Genomic DNA, 18,222 nt, shown 5'->3' with positions numbered 1-18,222 from the left:
GGTTATCTTCTCTAGACTTGCACTGCAAAAGACATCTGAACAAAATTAGTCATGAGTCCCAGAGTACAGTTAAACAAAATGTAAATAATAGCTGAAGACTGTGATCCCGGAAGTGTGTACTTAACAATGTCTCCTTAAATGAGCCCATACTCACTGCCTTAGAATCAGCCATTTCTATGTTGTATTAATTTCCTGCCAATTACATAGACCAATATTTCAAATATTCGTAGATATTAATTGTGTAGATTTTTAAAGTGGCGCGTTAATCGTATTATCTTTTCATTAGAAAATGATTTTTCTAATTTTCAGAACATTTTGGTTTTGAACATCTGGCTGCATATCAATATTAGACTATGTTATACAGGGTTGTAATATGTTGTAAAAAAATACAAAAAGCAGAGAGGGAGCATTGATCGATCCAAGAAATAAAAAATATCTCTGCACATTTTTCACAGGCCTCCCGGGGTACAGAGGTCTAACCGGACTGCATGGACTACCAGGCAGCAAGGGATTCCCCGGAACACCAGGTTTGTTTCACAGATCGTTTAATCACACAAAAATGTTGACTTAGAGTATGGATGATCCCATTTCAATCTCAAACTCCTCACAGGTCCTGATGTCTTCGGAACTCAAGGCTCGCTTGGCAGTAAAGGAGAAAAGGGAGAACTAGGAGAGCGGAGCGCTATATCTGGGGAACCAGGAGCTCCGGGTCAAAAGGGAACACAAGGCGATTCAGGTTAGTAATGGAACCAACAGCACTTTTGTTTCTGAGGACATGGGCTTCATCTTGGGTGCCATATTCTTTTCACCATCTATTGCCTTTTTCAACCAGAAAACAAAATGTTTGTCATTTATCAGGTCCTTGGTATATTGTTAAAACATTTTATGTGTGCTATATTGTACCTCTCCCCAGAGAGTTAATTAATCCTTTATAACACTTCATCCCACAACTCTCTGACTTATTGTAGCCCATTATCTAAAGCAAGTAGAATCAGTTCTGTGACTTGAATGCCCCGATGGTAGAGCTGTGTGGTTTGGTTCTGCACTTCGAAGCCCCTGCCTGCTTCCAGGTCACATGATCGTGCAGGGATTTGACGTTCTCTTTGTGACCGCTTCCCTGGGCACGCCTGACCCTCGTTTCTTCGTTTCTTCTGCTATGTATCACACAAAGAAACATCAGACCCCTAACCTGATTGGCTTTCTTAAATAACCCACTCTCCAGCTGGCACTAGGGACAAACAAAATGTATCAGGTAACTGTAGACATCTGCTGTTCCTATGCAGTGCCATCTGCACTTACTTCTTCATTGCTACATACATGCTATGGTGCTTTGTTTGATTTCGCACCTCTGAACCACAGCCTGCCTGCAGGACAAGTGACCAAGAAGGACCTGCTCCCTCGATCTGGCCAACACCTAGATTGTCTTTTCCTATTTAACCTCTCCTCCCAATCTGGCTGGGCAAAAGGCACAGAGGGTAAGGGTGTCTTCCTGTGGGATATTTTCCTGTTTGAGACTGTTTAAGCCAGGAAGGGCCTTGAGGTGAGCCCTTTCTACCCCTCTCTCTTTTCTGTTCACAGCTACTCTGCCCTTCACAGTGTACTTTAGGTGCCAACCCCCCTCTATGGAACCATGATTCCTCCTAGGGCCGCATATTCATCTAACCTTGCTGGACTGGAAACAGACCCTCCCATGGGTTTTGTGCTGCTGTGGGTGGGAGAATTATGAAAGCTGTGCTGGCTTGTGCATCTACCTCTACTGAATGGACACATTAACTCACAACTCTCTCACTAGCTCCTGGGGTACAGGTCTCATAGTGAGGCGCTCCTTCCTTAGTTAAGCTAGCATTTCATAGGCTCCTCTGTTTGGGGATGGGAAGCTGCATCTCCCCATTGTACCTGATTCCATAGACTCAATCTGTTCTTGACGTCTAAAATAATGCCCCAGGCATCCCTGGTGAACCCTATTAACCAGTAGCTTGAATGCTGGGCACATCCTGGGTGAACCTCTTAAAATATGCTCACAGAGGATAGCATCAACATTCCCCAGTGTGACAATCTACTTGAAAGTAGTCTCTCCTTCAGGCACCCAATGGCTCAACCACCATTTAGACCTGAATGTCCAGCATCTACCTGAAGCTCAACTTAACCCCTTGCCTGCGGTCGGAATTCTGCTCCTGTGCAGCACATTCTGATCGCGGGCGTGGTCGTGACGACTCCCGGCCGTCATCAGCACACGAGCACTTTGTGCCAGAACGGTTAACTGAGATAGAATTTCTATTATTTATCAAGAACAACAAGCAAGACACCATACAAACCTTGCTCCATAGCATGAAACTTAACATCTTTGAACCCCAACTTTCACCAACTGGCAAGTCACTTGGTTTCACCCTGGACACCAGTCTCATCCTCAAGGAGCACTTGCCAAGAAAACAAAGAAGGTCTGGAGCAGCTCTTTCGTCTAAAGAAAGTGATTCTTATTTCTTTCAGGAATCAACTTCAGAACTGCTACTCAAGCCTTCATACTCTCACATCTGGACGGTGGCAATGTCCTGCTACATGGCCTTTCAGATTCTACGCGAGCACTCTTTAAGGGCAGACTGCATGCCGCACCACGCCTCATCCAAAACTTAAAGAATTATGATAATATCACCCCCCATCCTGGTGAAACTCTATTGGCTCCTCTCGGAGCTTGTAACATCTTCAAAACCAGCTGCATCATTTAGAAAACCATCACAACCAGAGCACCCCACTTGTTTTGCAGACATGCTCACCATCTCTGGTCTTCTTCAGCACACCTGCAGCCAGGACACCGTCAGACTGCAGATTAGGAAGTGTAAAAAAGAACCAATAAAGCAGCGTGCCTTTTTCATCTATGCCTCCAGGATCTGGACAGCAACAACTCTGCTCCAATTTAGGGAAGAATTGAAGATTCACCACTCAAAAGAGCACTACACCACAATGCATTTACCGTCAATAACCCAACTACCTCACCAATTACTCTTCAGCTTTATGCTTGCGTTTGACCCTAAACAGGGGTCCCCGGCCTTTTCGCTAGGTTCACAGTGTAGAAATTCTGTATACATGCAAACTTACATAGATTCATCACTTTTGCGGGTTGAAAACCATATCTTCCTGAGGGTTGTTTGTTCCTCACTCCTAGAGGTACTGCATAGACACTTCAGTGTCCTGTAATACTGTTGCACCTCCACCTTTCCTAAGTGGTCCAATAGATCTGCATCACTTGTTCAGACTGGGGATCTGTTCCTTTCAGTAGATTGCGCTTCCAACACTTCAGGGTTGAAGTCCTAGAGCATTTGAACCATCCCATGTATGATAACCAACACTCTCCATGCATGACAGACTACAACTCTACACCCTACTGACCATGTTTAGATATCAGGATTGCCCCTTATCCAATTACCCAAGGAAGCTGATTATAGTAAGTACCCAATGTTGCCACTCTGTCAACCAAGCTATCTGATCCACATAATATTTAAGGGCATCAACATGTTTGCCATGACATCTTTTAAGAATGTCTTCGAACCTCACACATAAGACCTAATCATTTACCACATAAGCCATGTTATAAACCCACACTGTAGCAACCATGCACATTAAATGAAGCAGCCTGTAATTACAATTTCTTAAGTGTATTTAATCACAAGTTTATCTGTCCTACAATTCTGGTTCACTCGGTGCTTAAGCACATGGACACATTGTTTGCAATGTGTCTATGCAATCGTGAGCATTCCTTTGAATCTTAGATTACATAAAAAATCTCCCCATGAGGTCTTACTAATACCCCATAGTGTAACTGCTAATTGTTAGTAAAAAAATAAAAGTAGACTACAAACATTTTTTGGGCTAAAATGTCCTATCAAAAAAGTTGTGGTTAACATGTATGTCTATGTAAAATTCAGAAATGTACCGATTCATAAAACGAGTTTAGTACCACTATATTTTTTGTTTAATTTTTTGTATGTGTTTTTTTAGATTATCAACATCCTCCTCCAATGCTGCTCCCATTTTCATTTGTGTATTTTTAATGTTGTCAGTGATAGCCCCTGCCCACCAGGTCTTTCTGTCCCCTACATCTGTTCATCTTTTGAACATCTATATTCAAAGGCATACCAGTAAAAGGGTGCTCCTATTTGCCTATTTTATAGACAGTTCTAAATACACAACATGCCTCTCCCTGTATTTTTATTAGCATTTTCTCATAGTACTGTGGATCGGTTTCACAATCCCTCATTTCTAAAAAATTCCAGTGCCATCAAATGACAAAAGCTATTCCCTGATCAGATTGCTTAAGTGTATGGACGAGGATATAAAGGGATAAATTGCCACCTAACCTGAAGTACACTCTAAAAAGGATAAATGAATGCAAAGCTGATAGAATACCTTCTGGGAACCCATGAAACCTCAACACAGAGATTGGGCTGGGTTGATGGGGAGGCAGGACACATCTCCTAAGCTACTAGAGTGATGTTAAACATTGCTTGGTTTGTCATACTGAGTGCAGAATTCTGAGAAGTGGAATAGGTCCACTAAATTAGTAACTGGAAAAGTTGTACTAAGTCACTGCAACAGGTCTATGTGCTTTACAGACTTTCGTCACCAGCTGATATAAAGTTAATTATACAGGCCGCTGGACAGCTGAGGCATAGAGTTCACCTACAGGGGTTCATACAGTGGCATTCAGTGTATACTGATTTCTGCAGCAGGTATATTAACCACCACCCAGAAACATCTCACATGCATACATCAGATCTGACATGCTCCTCCACACAGTGACCTCGCAGACTTACTTCACATCTTATTAACACTTCTCACACTGCCCTTGTAAGATTACCTTCCAAGCAGAACTCGCAGGCTCCCTCGCGCTCTCAGTTTACGTGATTGCCTCACACTTGACACCATCTTTTTGCTCCACTTATTTAGTGTTTGCTGTGGGCGGATAATGGGCTCAGTCACTGCCAGTCAGGGTGAGTCTTGCAAGGGAGGTTCTAGTGCTGAAAATATAGGCCCTGGGAGTAGGGGTGCAGCCCCCCAAAATAACCATGCTGGGCTACAGGGAGTGTGAAGGAAATGCTGGAGAATGTCATTTTTTTGCAAACAAAAAACAAATATTTAAATATCTGCAAATTAACCGTACAAATATTTTAAGAATATATCAGAAGCTAGGAATGCACAAATTAGGCGCAGTTATTTGTAAATCTGAAGTGTGGTGGAAACAAAGATTTTAATAGGATTAAAATAAATCAAGACAATATACTTTGTGAAGCGCAAATGATAAATATATTCGCTGAAGCCTGATTTCCACATATTATCATGTGTTCACTACATAGTTGTATGAGTAAATCTGTAGAGATACACAAATTTCATGACCATTTCAACGGAAATGTTTCTGCCTGCAAATGACAGTGCACTATCACACAGTGCTTTGGTGAATACATTTGCTGCACTTTGTGACACTTGGATTTTTCTCAATCGCTATGACTTCAGTGATGTAAAATTGATAGCAGCACCCCACTCTTCCTTAAGTTGGACATGAAAACCCATCCTTTACTTATAGCCATCTCTCTTTTTCCTTCAAATGAAGGTTTCCTCTCTCCCACATCTGCATACCTACTCTCTGAGCATAACCTTTTCGAAGTCACATACCTGTTTGCCTTATTATCTTATAATGTATTTCTGTAAACTGCCCACAACTCATTTCAAAGCTCCCCAACCTTTCCTTTGAAAGGCTTACCACTGCAACCTAGCCATACCTTATCTCCTCTAGCTCATGTTTTGATGCCGCCAATCTTTTTTCATCAACTCAAACTCCCCTCATCCCAACTAATACTCTCACCTAACAACGCCCCTTAATTTAGTCTACCACCAAGATACTCAAGTAGATGTACAGAATGGTTTGCCTGACCTCACAAGATTATTTCCAGTGACGAACAATGCCAATAACTCTGGACTAACTACTAACCTTGGATTACGGAGCAGCATGCTGACTGGTGTAAAGTGATGCAGCACATCATATGGGGTAGTAAGCGACATATAAACTCAGTCACTATTACAATGCCCACACGTGGCAGCATGCTGCTTACAGCATGTTACTTACTGTCCTATGGCTCTCAAGTTTCTAAAATCAGGCACCCAATCGGGAACCAGGATACTCTAACTAAACCTTTGTTCTTCCCACATCACGCCTGGCTGGGGTTTTACGTTGATTTTAGTGGATTTCAATCTATGGGGCAACTACCAGCTGAAGAATCACACCCACAATCTTGCAAGGTTGCTGACTGAGCTAATGGAAGCTGGCATCTGCAAAGATCTGATGCCACAAGTTTGATTTCCAGATCTCTTGTGAGGTCAGGAAATCAAATTTTATTAAGGTGCATAATAGTAACAACTGCTGTTTATAGAGCTTTGAGAAGTGGCATGAAGCACTATATTAAAAACAATTACTATTATCATCAGCAAGCCTGTCAGAAGCTTTTGTGGGACCATCACCGGATGCTGCAACTGCCTTCACTGATATCCCCATAGTGACAACATAATCCATAACCAAAACAAAAAGAAACACCAGGTACTCATCTGCTCCTGTCAGCTGCAGAAAAGCCCTGATAAACTCTCTTGCACCTATAGCATCAGCTATCATCTGCTTGTCGCTTCAGTACGCCGAAGTGTCAGGCTGCCTATAAAGATATTTTTCACCCATTATCGGCAAATGTAATTTAGTGGTCTACAGAGCAAGTACACGTTCTTACGTACTGATGCATGCTAAAATCATAAGAAGGGAGGAAACCAGACAATTTCAGCTGCACAGCGAGGATCTGACTCTTCAACTTCACCATCAGTCAAGATGACAGGCAACCTTGATTGACACATGCAAGAAACTACTGAGTGTATTAGACTACGATCAGCGAGTAGTCCTAAATTCTCTAGAACCTTTGAGGTGCATACAGTACTTTAATTCACACAATTTTACTAACACTTGCAAGAACCCATGGGTATCGTTAAACACTTGTGGATTGGATTGGATTGGATTGCCTCATTCTTACAAGGATGCATGAACGAAGTAAAGATGGACAAATTCATCAAGAAGGGCTAATAGATTAAGCATGGGCGGAAAATCCGTTTCGCTCGCGGATTTTGCGGATTTTCGGTAAATTCGCAATCCGCGAGATTCGCGAATCTCCCGCAAAATCCGCAAATCCGCGAGCAGCGGATTTTGCTCGCACTGTTCGCGTGAGTTCGCGGCTTCCCAGTACAACTTTGCGCCCCGCGAATAAGTGCAAAATTGCAGAAATACGATCTTAGCAAAACTGAAACTACTTACCAGGTTCAAAAGTTCAGGCTCATCATTAGTAGCCATTTCCTGTAGTGCTTCCTGAGGGGCCCCTCCAGAGTTCAGTTGCCAGTTGCAACTATTATGTGACCCTGCTCTGAACCTCAGAATAGTTACACATATGCCACAAAGGTCCTGAATTACAGCTAAGGGAGACAAGCAGGAGCCAGGCTGGAAGTTCAAATCCATTAATCAGCCCCTAATTCATTATTGTCAGTTGGGGCAGGGCAGGTGTTGTAACTAATTTTGCAACAATGAAAGCACTTAGCAAGTGCAAAAGATCACTAATCAGGAAGCACTAACGAAGCAGGTGCCAGCTAAAAAAATATTCTGTGACACATTAATCAGCCCCAAATTAATTCAGGTCACTTGAGGCAGGGAAGGTGTGCTTGCGTTGCCACAATAATGTACACTGACTGGACAACCAGAGGGTGCTGTGATGAAACAGAGGGTGGCATGGGTGGGCCAGAGGGTGGCATGAGTAGTCAGAGAGTGGCAGTGGTGACAGAGAGTGGCAGTGATGAAGAAGAGTGTCCCAAACAGGCTGGACACGTAGAAACAACAAGTTCGCGAAACTTGCGACCCGACAGGTAAGTTCGCAATTTGCGACATTGTACAGAACCCTCGCAAACTGGCAGAAACCCGCGCAAACACAAAAAAAAAAATTTCGCGAGAATTCGCGGATTTTGCAGATTGCGAGTTCGCAAATCCGCAAAATTCGCGAACGCGAGATTCGCAAAATTCGCCCATGCTTATAATAGATCCCCTCTGTCGTTCCCGAATGGTTGTCTCTCTCCATGTGGCTACTTAATGTGTGCGTCAAGCCCATTGGTCTTTGAAATCAATCAATAGGAGACATCCTATCAAAATTATATTCTGCATCTCAGATCATTCTTCGTCTGGATAGCGATCATTGAAACTATCCAGTCATGTTAACCATCCACACCCATTCTCAGGACTAGATGATGGAAAGCAGCATATGCCATACTGGTCCAAACGATTGAAGTGTTACTCTATCCTCACCCATCTTAAGTACTAGATGATGGAAAGCAGAATATGCAAAACTGGTCCAAATGATTGAAGAGTTACTCTTCAACAAAATAAATCCAGTCCAACTGTTATGTCTTCTCCTCTCCTGCACCCAAAGTAAGAAGTCTTGGAATTATTTTGACCGGCCCTTCACTTTTATCCAAAAAGTGAATTTACTATGACAAAGATCATGCACGTTTTACGCCACATACTCAGCATTTTTTTACAACAAAATTGAAAACTAATAATAAATTAGAGTCCAACCAGTCATGCGCACTCTGCATGTTCCCCATCAGGCTGTAATGCATAGCCTGGTGAGGAACATGCAGAGTCTCCTAGTCCCTACTGAGCGCCCATTCACAGTGCTCAGACCAATCACAACACTGCATTGCAGCATTGGGATTGGCTTAGGAGAACCTGGGTGCTTCCTTGTTCCGGGATGCGCCAGAAGAGAAGCAAGGACAGCGGCAGTAAAAAAGGTACGTGTTTTTCTTTTTTTCTTTCTTTTTATCTCTCTCATTGCCCTCCAACACCGCCATCCCCATTCTCTGCCAGCTGCCACTGGGGTTAATTCCTCTCACGTTATTCTTTTTTTTTTACTATGCCGTTCTATCATTCTGTGGAGCATATTTGTTTTTGTTTCCGAATCTCCTAGACCAATGAATGTTCATGCAGCTGCTATGTTCACGTGGAGTGAGATGGTTCGGGGGATTAGATGAGCTTGTTCACAGTTGCATAGAGTGCATGGAGGGGGCGCACTAACAGGTGATGGACCTCCTCCTTCAAACACCTATTTGAGTGTCAATTGTAAGCAGATTGATAGCTTGCCCTGGTGGAGGTATTCCTCTGTTGTAACTCGCATCAGCATATGTACCCCATTATATCACCTATGTTAAATGACATGACAAAAATTTGCATGTGCTATATCTACCTAACCACTACATTGCAAGGTAAGTATAGATAAGTAAATGTAGAGATAAGAATAGCATTTGTTTTACTCACCAAGGTGGCGTACTAGTAGGTGATGTAAATGATGTGATATTATTTTAAGACAAAATTCTCCAGCTCGATTTTGTGTTATACAGCCCACAGTGGGCGCTATGTATTCTTTAGTTTCAGCAATTTTGTAGTTTTCAACATCAACTCATTTATTTTGTGACACTCCATTGCCATCTATGGGAGGTTTCTTCAATCCCATTACATCCAGGACAATCTTTACCTTGAGGATGGATCACTTACACAAAGGTGCAACAGTACTCCTGTGATGGGATTTGCATCTTCTGAATATGCTTTGTTATCTTTGCAGGTGACCAAGGCTTTCCAGGACCAACAGGGCGTAATGGCACTCGTGGAATACCAGGCATTTCGAATGTAACTGGACCACCTGGCGAAGTGGGGTCAGGAGGTCTACCAGGAGTACCAGGTAAATGCCCCTTCGTTACCCTAGTAAACTCAGTCAGCATCCCACAAAATGAAAGTAAAAAAAGCCCTATAGACTTTATAAAGTACGGAAATTCCTTTGTAGCCGAACATTGCTGTCTGTAATACAAACAGTAAGAAAAGAAAATATCAAATATAAATGTGTCTATTGAATTATAACTCATTGTCATGATTCCAAAGAGCATCACAAAGAAAGTAGGACAAGGAGTGTGCAAAGTAAGACTGTATGCTCCAAGGAGAGAGGTATTGCTGAGTGGATAATGCTCACTAGTTTTAGTGGTTGCGGGAATACACCTAATTCGTTTCCGCTCAAAGCAGGAAGAAATTGTGCACCGAAATTTGGCGCGGAATCAGGAACAATATATGGGATCCAGGTAAATCCAGGCCCCTCATGTGTTCCTTGATTCCAGGTCAAGAAACCTAATGGCTGGTAATTAGGGTGGGCATACCAGTGAGAATCAGTATCTCCTGGCCCTCAATCTCGACCTTCAATTATTTTCCTACTTGTAATTGGGTGCCAGTGTAGGTAACATGCACCTACAACCAAGTGTAAGTTCTCTGAAGTAGTGGACTGCACAAGTCAGAACATGAATTGTGCTACTCAATCTTTAATGTTCCCATCTCAAAAGTGTGGAAATGAGTTATGTGCAAATGCATTGAGAAGGGTGAGATGGGAGAAAAACAAAAGACTGTATTTGAATGCTTATATTTTAGAAGTACATGATACACAGCGGTCATCAATAAAGTGTGTTAAAAAAAGTGTGGAAATGAGTGATGGCTTTTGAATATTGTAAGGACAACTTAACTTTTTGCATTTTTCTCCATTATGGGAGCTCTGTGTAGTGTTTTTCTTCACTTCCTATGTTGTATTGTGGGCCTATATCCTCTTCATATTTAACGTAGAAGACTATCTCCAGGGATTCTTTTGTTTGTGGTATGGCTCTTTGTAATGTGTGTAGCAAAGAGTAGTGTCCAATTTGTAAACACTGCGAAGTTTACTCTTGGACAGAAGGCAAGGGTTTAATATCTTTATATTCTTCACCGCAGTAGATCTGGGTGGAGGTCTTGACACTGTGGTGGCATGTCTCGCTGTGCATTCACATGTCATTTTTTTATGTTAATATATTTTTTTTTATTGTTCTTGATTTTAACTTAATTGTATTTTCCTTTCTCTATTACTATTTTCTATGTTTTTATGTGTTTTACTTTATTGATGTGTAAATAAATGTCTCTTTTTGTGTTATATAGATACGTTTCATTTTTCTGTTTGCGGTTTCTTATTCTTTTTTTTATGTCTCGCTTACAGACAACTATAGCCATCTGTTTTTAAAGATCTATTGTCTACAGTACAATAATACATAGTGTGGGTTTTGGGTCAACGTGTTGCTCATGACAGGGTAATTGTATTGTCTGTCTCAGTTCTGTGTCTGTTTCATTTGCTTTCCTCCCTATTCTTGTTTTTGTGTCACCCCAGAGCAATCTCTTCTTTACCATAATTTTGATTGAATGAGCTCTATCACTCCACTTTTGGAATCAGGGAGCTACATTTTCATTTGCCTTTCCCTATGCAAACCAAATAAGTGCATATCTCTCCTCACTCTTTCTCCCTCTTACCACGCCCCACTATTCTTTATCTCCCCACTCATCTATTGCTCCTTTGGCCCTTCCTACCTTGCTTTATAGATGTTTATATACTTATTTTGAAATAAATAGTTGGTGCAAAGGCCCGGCAGCTGTACCACTAGGTCTTTCCTCCTCGCCCTTTGTTTCCTTCCATTCCCACTTGCTTTCTTTGTGTTTGCATGGCATAACACAAATACTTTTTTTTAAATTTACCATTCTAAAATGGCCATCAACCAAAGTACCTTATGATACTGTTTTAAGTGGGGACCATTAACAATGCTTGATTTCTATTCCAGGTTATATTTACAATTACCAAATAAATATGTCATACACAATTATATTAAAAGAGAATTCATTAAAGTGCACAATATTAAAAAGCTTTGATGAATCAAATGTCAATTAATAAGAATGGATCTTCATTTGGAATTTCAAGCCGTGATGTTTAACGGCAATAAAATACACTTCCTTAGGGCTGTCAGGTTGAGAAGCAGTATTCAATATCCATCTTATAGATCCCCAGTGAAAGAGTAAATCATGTTTCATAATAGAGTGCCCCCCTCTATTCTTGCGTATTTTGTATATGAGTGGTGCTAAAGGGTTGAAAATGTTTGTGATCTTATTGTTTTATTAGGTAAAGAGTAATGGGAATTGTTCTGATGTTTTACATAACATTATAACATACAGCTATTGTGATTTAGAGGCAGTGACCAAACCTTTTAAGAAAAATACATCTTTAGGATGAAGCACTTAAAAACTGAGCTCCTCTCAGATTGTATATATTGCAATTGTGCTATTGTTATGAGCATTTTTAGAATTTAATAATCAATCAGAATAATGTTGGGTCTGTATTTTTTGAACAAACAAAAAGTTTATTTTTGGTGATGTTGGTGTTTTTGATATAACTTGTATTGTTGATATTAGAGTTATGTAATTTTTGTCTTCTTTTTTTAATTTTCACTGTTTTCTTTGGCTTTACTCCTTCACTGGAATTCTTGTGGATGGATATTTCTCTCGCAGTGAATACTGCTTATCAAGGAAGCAGAACTTTACTACCTCAAAGCATGCATTGGCCTTAACAGCTTGAAATAATGAAGGAATATACAGCCTGATTCATCATAGACCCGTTTTGCGAGTCTATAATAGCGATTCATAAGGAATCGATATTACAGACTCGCAAAACGGGATTCATGTAGGAATCGCAAAAAGATTTGCGATTCCTACACAATCCTTATTTGCGATTAGCAAATTGCTAATCGCAAATAAGGAATAACTCCCCATTCATTCCTATGGGCCAAAAGGCCAATAGGAATGAATGGGGAGTATTCCTTATTTGCGATTAGCAATTAGCTAATCGCAAATAAGATAGCGATTTAAAGGGTGCCAGGGGTGTCCAAAGGACACCCTGTAGCACCCCTTAAATGCAAATTGAAACAGGTGTTGCGCACACACATGTCCAAAGGACATGTGTGTGTGCAACATGCAACTTAGAAAAATGCTTTTAAAAGCATTTTTCAGAGTTTTCGCTATTTACCACGAAGTTTCACCTCGCGGTAAATAGCGGGCCGAAATTGCGAATTCGCAATTTTTTAATGGATGATGAATTGCATTTAAGGAATCTCAAATAGAGATTCCTTAAATGTAATTCCTCGCAAAATTGCGACATCGCTATTACCGATTTTTGCATTTAGGATGATGAATCCAAATGCAAAAGTTGAGCTCGCGAAGGGCCAGATTCTCAGAATCTGGCCCTTTGCGAGCCGATTTCGGCTTGATGAATCAGGCTGATAAATCCATGTTGATTTATATTTGATTCATCAAACATTTTAAAGAGAAAACCTATTGGCTTTGACAGTGCTTGTAATTTGTAGCATGATATTTTTGCCACTGATTCCTCATCTTAGAAGTGGCCTCATAATGTACCCAGACTTTGTTCAGCAGTATGCCACACTCTCACCAATTGGTATAAGAGCAGCTTTGGCCACAAAACTGGCAACAGCATGGCTATAAGTAGAGAGTGTACTCACTCAATTTTTAGTTTAGACTCGCTGCTTATTTTTTAGAACGCCACCTTCCAAGCTTTTGTGTAAGAGACCTATGTCTCGGATGGAACCTCATGTGACTGTATATAGTGTTTGGCCTGTGACCCCTATGCACAGATGCAGCCTATGTTTCGGAAGCAGAGAGGCTATAATATACCCAACCTCCCATCCAATCTCCTCCAATCGGGAGGGGGGGGGGGGGGTCCAATCTTGCTCTTGGTCTAGGACTCGCCATGGAGACCTACCAGAAGTCATTCCCCTATGTATGCAGGACAATGCACGTTGACTGAGAGAGAACTCTTTACAATTTAGTGCCAATAAGACAGAGGTTCTATGTTGTGCAGCTGGGAAAGTTCCTTCTCTAGTCCCAATTAACTTTTGGCCCATTCCTACAGCCACCCCATTGGTACCTTCAAAGACGGTGCGTAACCTGGGAGTTAGGTTTGACGACAAATTGAGCCTAGAAACTCAAGTAAACACAACAGTTGGGAGTTGTTTCTCCCTAATTAGAGTACTCCGGAAGATTCTTCCAATGCTACCATCTCACGCTAGAGGATTGATAGAAGTATTATCTTGAGCCGACTCGATTATTGGAATGCTCTCCTGCTGGAGTCTCCAAAGTCTTTGATTGAGAGACTCCAGAGAATCCAAATACTGGCGTCTAGGTTAGCCTTAATGAAGCCACAGTGTTGAACTGCCTCTCAGACTCTCTTGGAGCTGCATTGGCTCCCAGTATTGCAAAGGATACAGTTTAAGTCACTCTGCATTGTGTTTAAAGCTCTGCATGGTGCTGGACCAAAGCCAATGCAGAACAAATTTGTATGGTATGTTCCTACCCGGAGCCTCCGTTCCTCTTCAGCTAAATTGGTGAAAGTGCCCATATTTGGAAGAACAAAATCAGGAGGTAGGGCCTTTAGCAATGCAGCACCGCAACTCTGGAACAAACTCCCAACTTGCATCAGACAGTTAGAAGACTTACTTCACTTTAGGAAAAGAATAAAGATATGGCTCTATCCTAGAGCTTGATTCCTATTTTTTAGTCCTCTTTTGTTTACATTGCTCACTGTCTTTCTTTACCATCTGCCGACCAGTTGTGCACATGTATCATAAGCGCCAGGGTACCAGTAGGGGATAGTGCGCTTTATAAGTGTTGATAACATTAACATAAGAGACATCCTCAATCCGCTAACTCCTATCACACATCGAATTCAGGTAGGTGAGTAAGTTAATCTAGAACTCCAGTGAAGGTGTCATATTCTCCTCCGGCGTTCTTCCAATGTTAGAAATTACGTTTCTGTTTTTGGATTCAAGTGCACCGCAGATGGAAGACTTTATAGCTACTTTGTGACTTTCACCCACATGCATCATTGTAACATTTTGCGGTTTCTTAATTGCGAAAATTAAGGAATCGCAATTAAGGAAAACCCGTCCCATTGATTCCTATGGGCCAAAAGGCCCATAGAAATGAATGGGAAGGCATTCACATTTTGCGAACTTCAAATTGCGATTCGCAAAATGCAATTTCAAGGGTGCAGGGGGGGGTCCAAAGAACCCCTCCCTGCACCCCTGAAATTTACACACACATGTTTGAAAGTTTTCGGTAAATTAGCATGAAGTTCACCTTCATGCTAATTTACCCCTTCCAAAGTGCGAATTCGCAATTTAAAAATGATCATGCATTGCGATTTCTTAAATGCAATCGCAATTTTAGAAATCGCAACATGGTTGCGATTCCTAAAATTGTGAAATGCATGATGCATTCCAAATTAGTCAATTGCTTTCGCAAACGGCCGAAAATTGTGATTCGCACCGTTTGCGAATGTTATTGACTTTGATGCATGTGTGTTTAAGTGCCTTGTCTTCTTTGCAGACATTTTGTTGCCTGCACTGCAGAGCCTAATTAAACAGTGCTGCAGTTGGAGGTGGCAAAATGCCTTTGGGCAGTGTGGGGAGAAAAGTGGGAAGACGGGGGCACCTCCATTAAAACAAATAGCAATCACTGCAGGGCAAACAACAGCGTTGAGAGTGTGATGGTGTTTGCTCACAGTGGAGTTTGTAAATCGTTTTTTATAAGCTGGGCCACCCATTGCGTTCCTCTGACAGAGGATCAAGAAAGGGATCCTAGCAAGCAAGTCTGACCCTCTCCAGTGGTGTTAGTGGGACGGTTTTCTTGCAATATTTGCTTTTAATTGGGCAAACAATTCATTTGACAGAGTGCATTTCCAAATACAGTAGCTAAAATCCATAGGTTTTACTATTAGTCTGAAGAAATGGTGATGACATTTTTTAAGAATGTGCTTCAGGCTCTTGCATATTATCAAGAGCTTTTTTCTCCACAGCAGGAATTAGTTGTGCTCAGTATAAAGGTTGGGTGCTACTGCTCTCTCAAGGATGCATTGCAATTTGACCCTCAAAGGATCTCTTAACATGTACAGCCTGAAAGGTGCCCCTTTGCCAATGAGCCAACTGATGTGTTCCCTGTGTATCAGACCGCCAGTAGGGACATTCATTCATGCTCATTGACATCAATGTTTGCCCTAATTACATTACATAGGGCCATTATTTATATATTGGCGGACTGCCCGTTGTTCCGCTGGGGGGATGGAATAAATTACTTGATGGAGGGACCGTCTGCCAGATTTATAAATGACCGCCAATCTAGCAGGTATTTATAAAGCAGTGACAGGAACTGCCATCACGGCGGTTTCTTGCAATGCGTCTCACTGTTTGGTGCAGGGCTGCATCAGCATGACGCAACCATGCACCAAACAGTTTTACTTTTTTTTTCCAAAAAGAAAATCCCAAAAATGAATTTTCTTTTTTATAGTTCTATATAGTAACCCTGAATGATCTATATCACCCAAGGATCTGATGTGAAAGGCAACCAAGCATTTAGACACAGAGTTAATCTACCTCCTACTGGAGGTAGGCCAGGATTTGACATTCTTACCTGAGGTTGATCTCCCTTGTTCCTGAATTCCCTGTTACAGAATCCTCAGAAATGGTGGGGGTGGAAGTGGGGTTTGAAATCCTGGTGGTAGTCATGCTAGGACCCTAGGTTGGAGGAGCCTTTGTTGAAGGATTGACCCCCTTGTGGGACATCGGCTGGCAAAGCAACTCCTTCCTTTGCCGGCCCGGCCTAAAACCTAGGAAGAAAATATTTTCTGCAAGGATAATTTGGCTTTGTCGATTGTAGGGAAAGTGAAGACATATTTTCCCATCTCCTTGATAAGGAGTCTCCAAAAAGTAGACCATTGGGCTGTTGACCCACATCTCTGGCTGACAAGCTACTCAACTTAAGATCGTTTTTTAATAAAAGCCTCTTGTGTCTTTCTTGGGAAATGTATGCATTAGCATTGCCCAACATACGTATGGCATGTTGGGCCCAATTTGATAGCGTCTCTGGGTCAACTTGTTCACCGTATATGCAAAGTAACAACCTAGGCAATCAAAATTTACATAAATACAATTGATAAAGAATAGTAAACAACTAGCTACAACTGACTAAAAGACATAATTTTTTATTAAGACAGTAAACAGTTCATTAGCATAATACACAGTTTAAGAAAGTCACAAAATTATTCAACAAGTTAAAAATAAATAAATTATACAATAAACAGCAAATTCATTATCTATAGTAGATGAGTGGCAAGGTTATATGACTCTACGCGCGTTTCGGCGGCCAGCGCCTTTTTCCTGGAGTAGCCACGTAATATCTATAAAAATAGAGACGTATGTCATTTCACTTTCATACATATAAACAATTCTATACATGTAAGATTTAACATTTTAAAACTTTGTCTTTTAGTAGCTGTATTAAAAACATACATGGTTATTTAAAAAACACAGTCTAATCTAAAGTTTCCTCAATTATTGTCATTTCCTTGTGTTAATCCTGGGGGGGAGAGATGTACTCATTCATGGATGGTGTCTGAGGAAATTGACATGCGTATTTGTCAATTCCATAGTTCATAGATACACTATATATTTTTTGGGGTGAAGGGCAGACAATTTTTTAGACCCCAAAAAAGGGAAATAATAAGTTGGCTTAGAAATAGTCCAACATAGATGCAATAAAAGTGAGAAAGTACAGTATTTAGTGTTAATATCTGTTCTAAGTTGGTAAAGATCGAATTTATTCAATTCTTCTGGGTTAGATACTTACTACTAGCAAAGAGCAGAGAATTGATTTTGTTTTTTCAAACGGAGCAGTCAAGATTAAAATGCTGTTTTTCTTATTATTATTATGATTTCTGTCGCCTCACGAATTGCCGAAGCTTGATGGAGAAGAGAAAGCGGTACTTGATGTTAATTTTTGAGTAATTTAGTTTGTCATTATTATTTGAGGCAGTTATTTTCAAGTGACATTACCTAATTGATACAAAGGATAAATAGGTAACGTCCGCCACCGGAACCCTTAGTGTTGATTTTGCTCTGTATGGTCCACCGATTGGGTTTTCTTGAGTTGTCCTTGGAGTCTAATATATTGGAGACTGTAGATGTAGATATAAATATACACATAAAAGGAAATTAGAAAGTATTTAATGTATTTCCTCTTTTTGGCAAAATAGTTCTCAATGATGGTAATTAAGTTAAGGTTGCTATTGGATGACTTAAAACTAGTATCTGATTCCATTATTCGTAGTTGTGATCAAGCTTACCCATTCGAATTAAACTATTCCTGTATTCGTTTTTATCTATGTTCTTCAATCATAGAAAAAAGGGGGAGGGATCACCAGATGTTGT

General features: G+C 40.9%; 1 protein-coding gene across 1 annotated transcript in view; it reads left to right on the top strand.

Annotated features, from left to right (window-relative positions):
- Positions 1-18,222, top strand: part of COL4A2 (collagen type IV alpha 2 chain) — a 656,575-nt gene that overhangs the window by 582,571 nt on the left and 55,782 nt on the right. The window contains exons 39-41 of the mRNA XM_086934754.1: positions 456-527; positions 611-736; positions 9,681-9,797. Of these exons, the coding sequence (XP_086790880.1) occupies positions 456-527; positions 611-736; positions 9,681-9,797 (315 nt within the window). The remainder of the gene's footprint in view (positions 1-455; positions 528-610; positions 737-9,680; positions 9,798-18,222) is intronic.

This window comes from Lissotriton vulgaris, chromosome 8 (genome assembly GCF_964263255.1).
Source record: "Lissotriton vulgaris chromosome 8, aLisVul1.2, whole genome shotgun sequence".
NCBI lineage: Eukaryota > Metazoa > Chordata > Amphibia > Caudata > Salamandridae > Lissotriton > Lissotriton vulgaris.
This window is presented reverse-complemented; position numbering and strand designations above follow the sequence as displayed.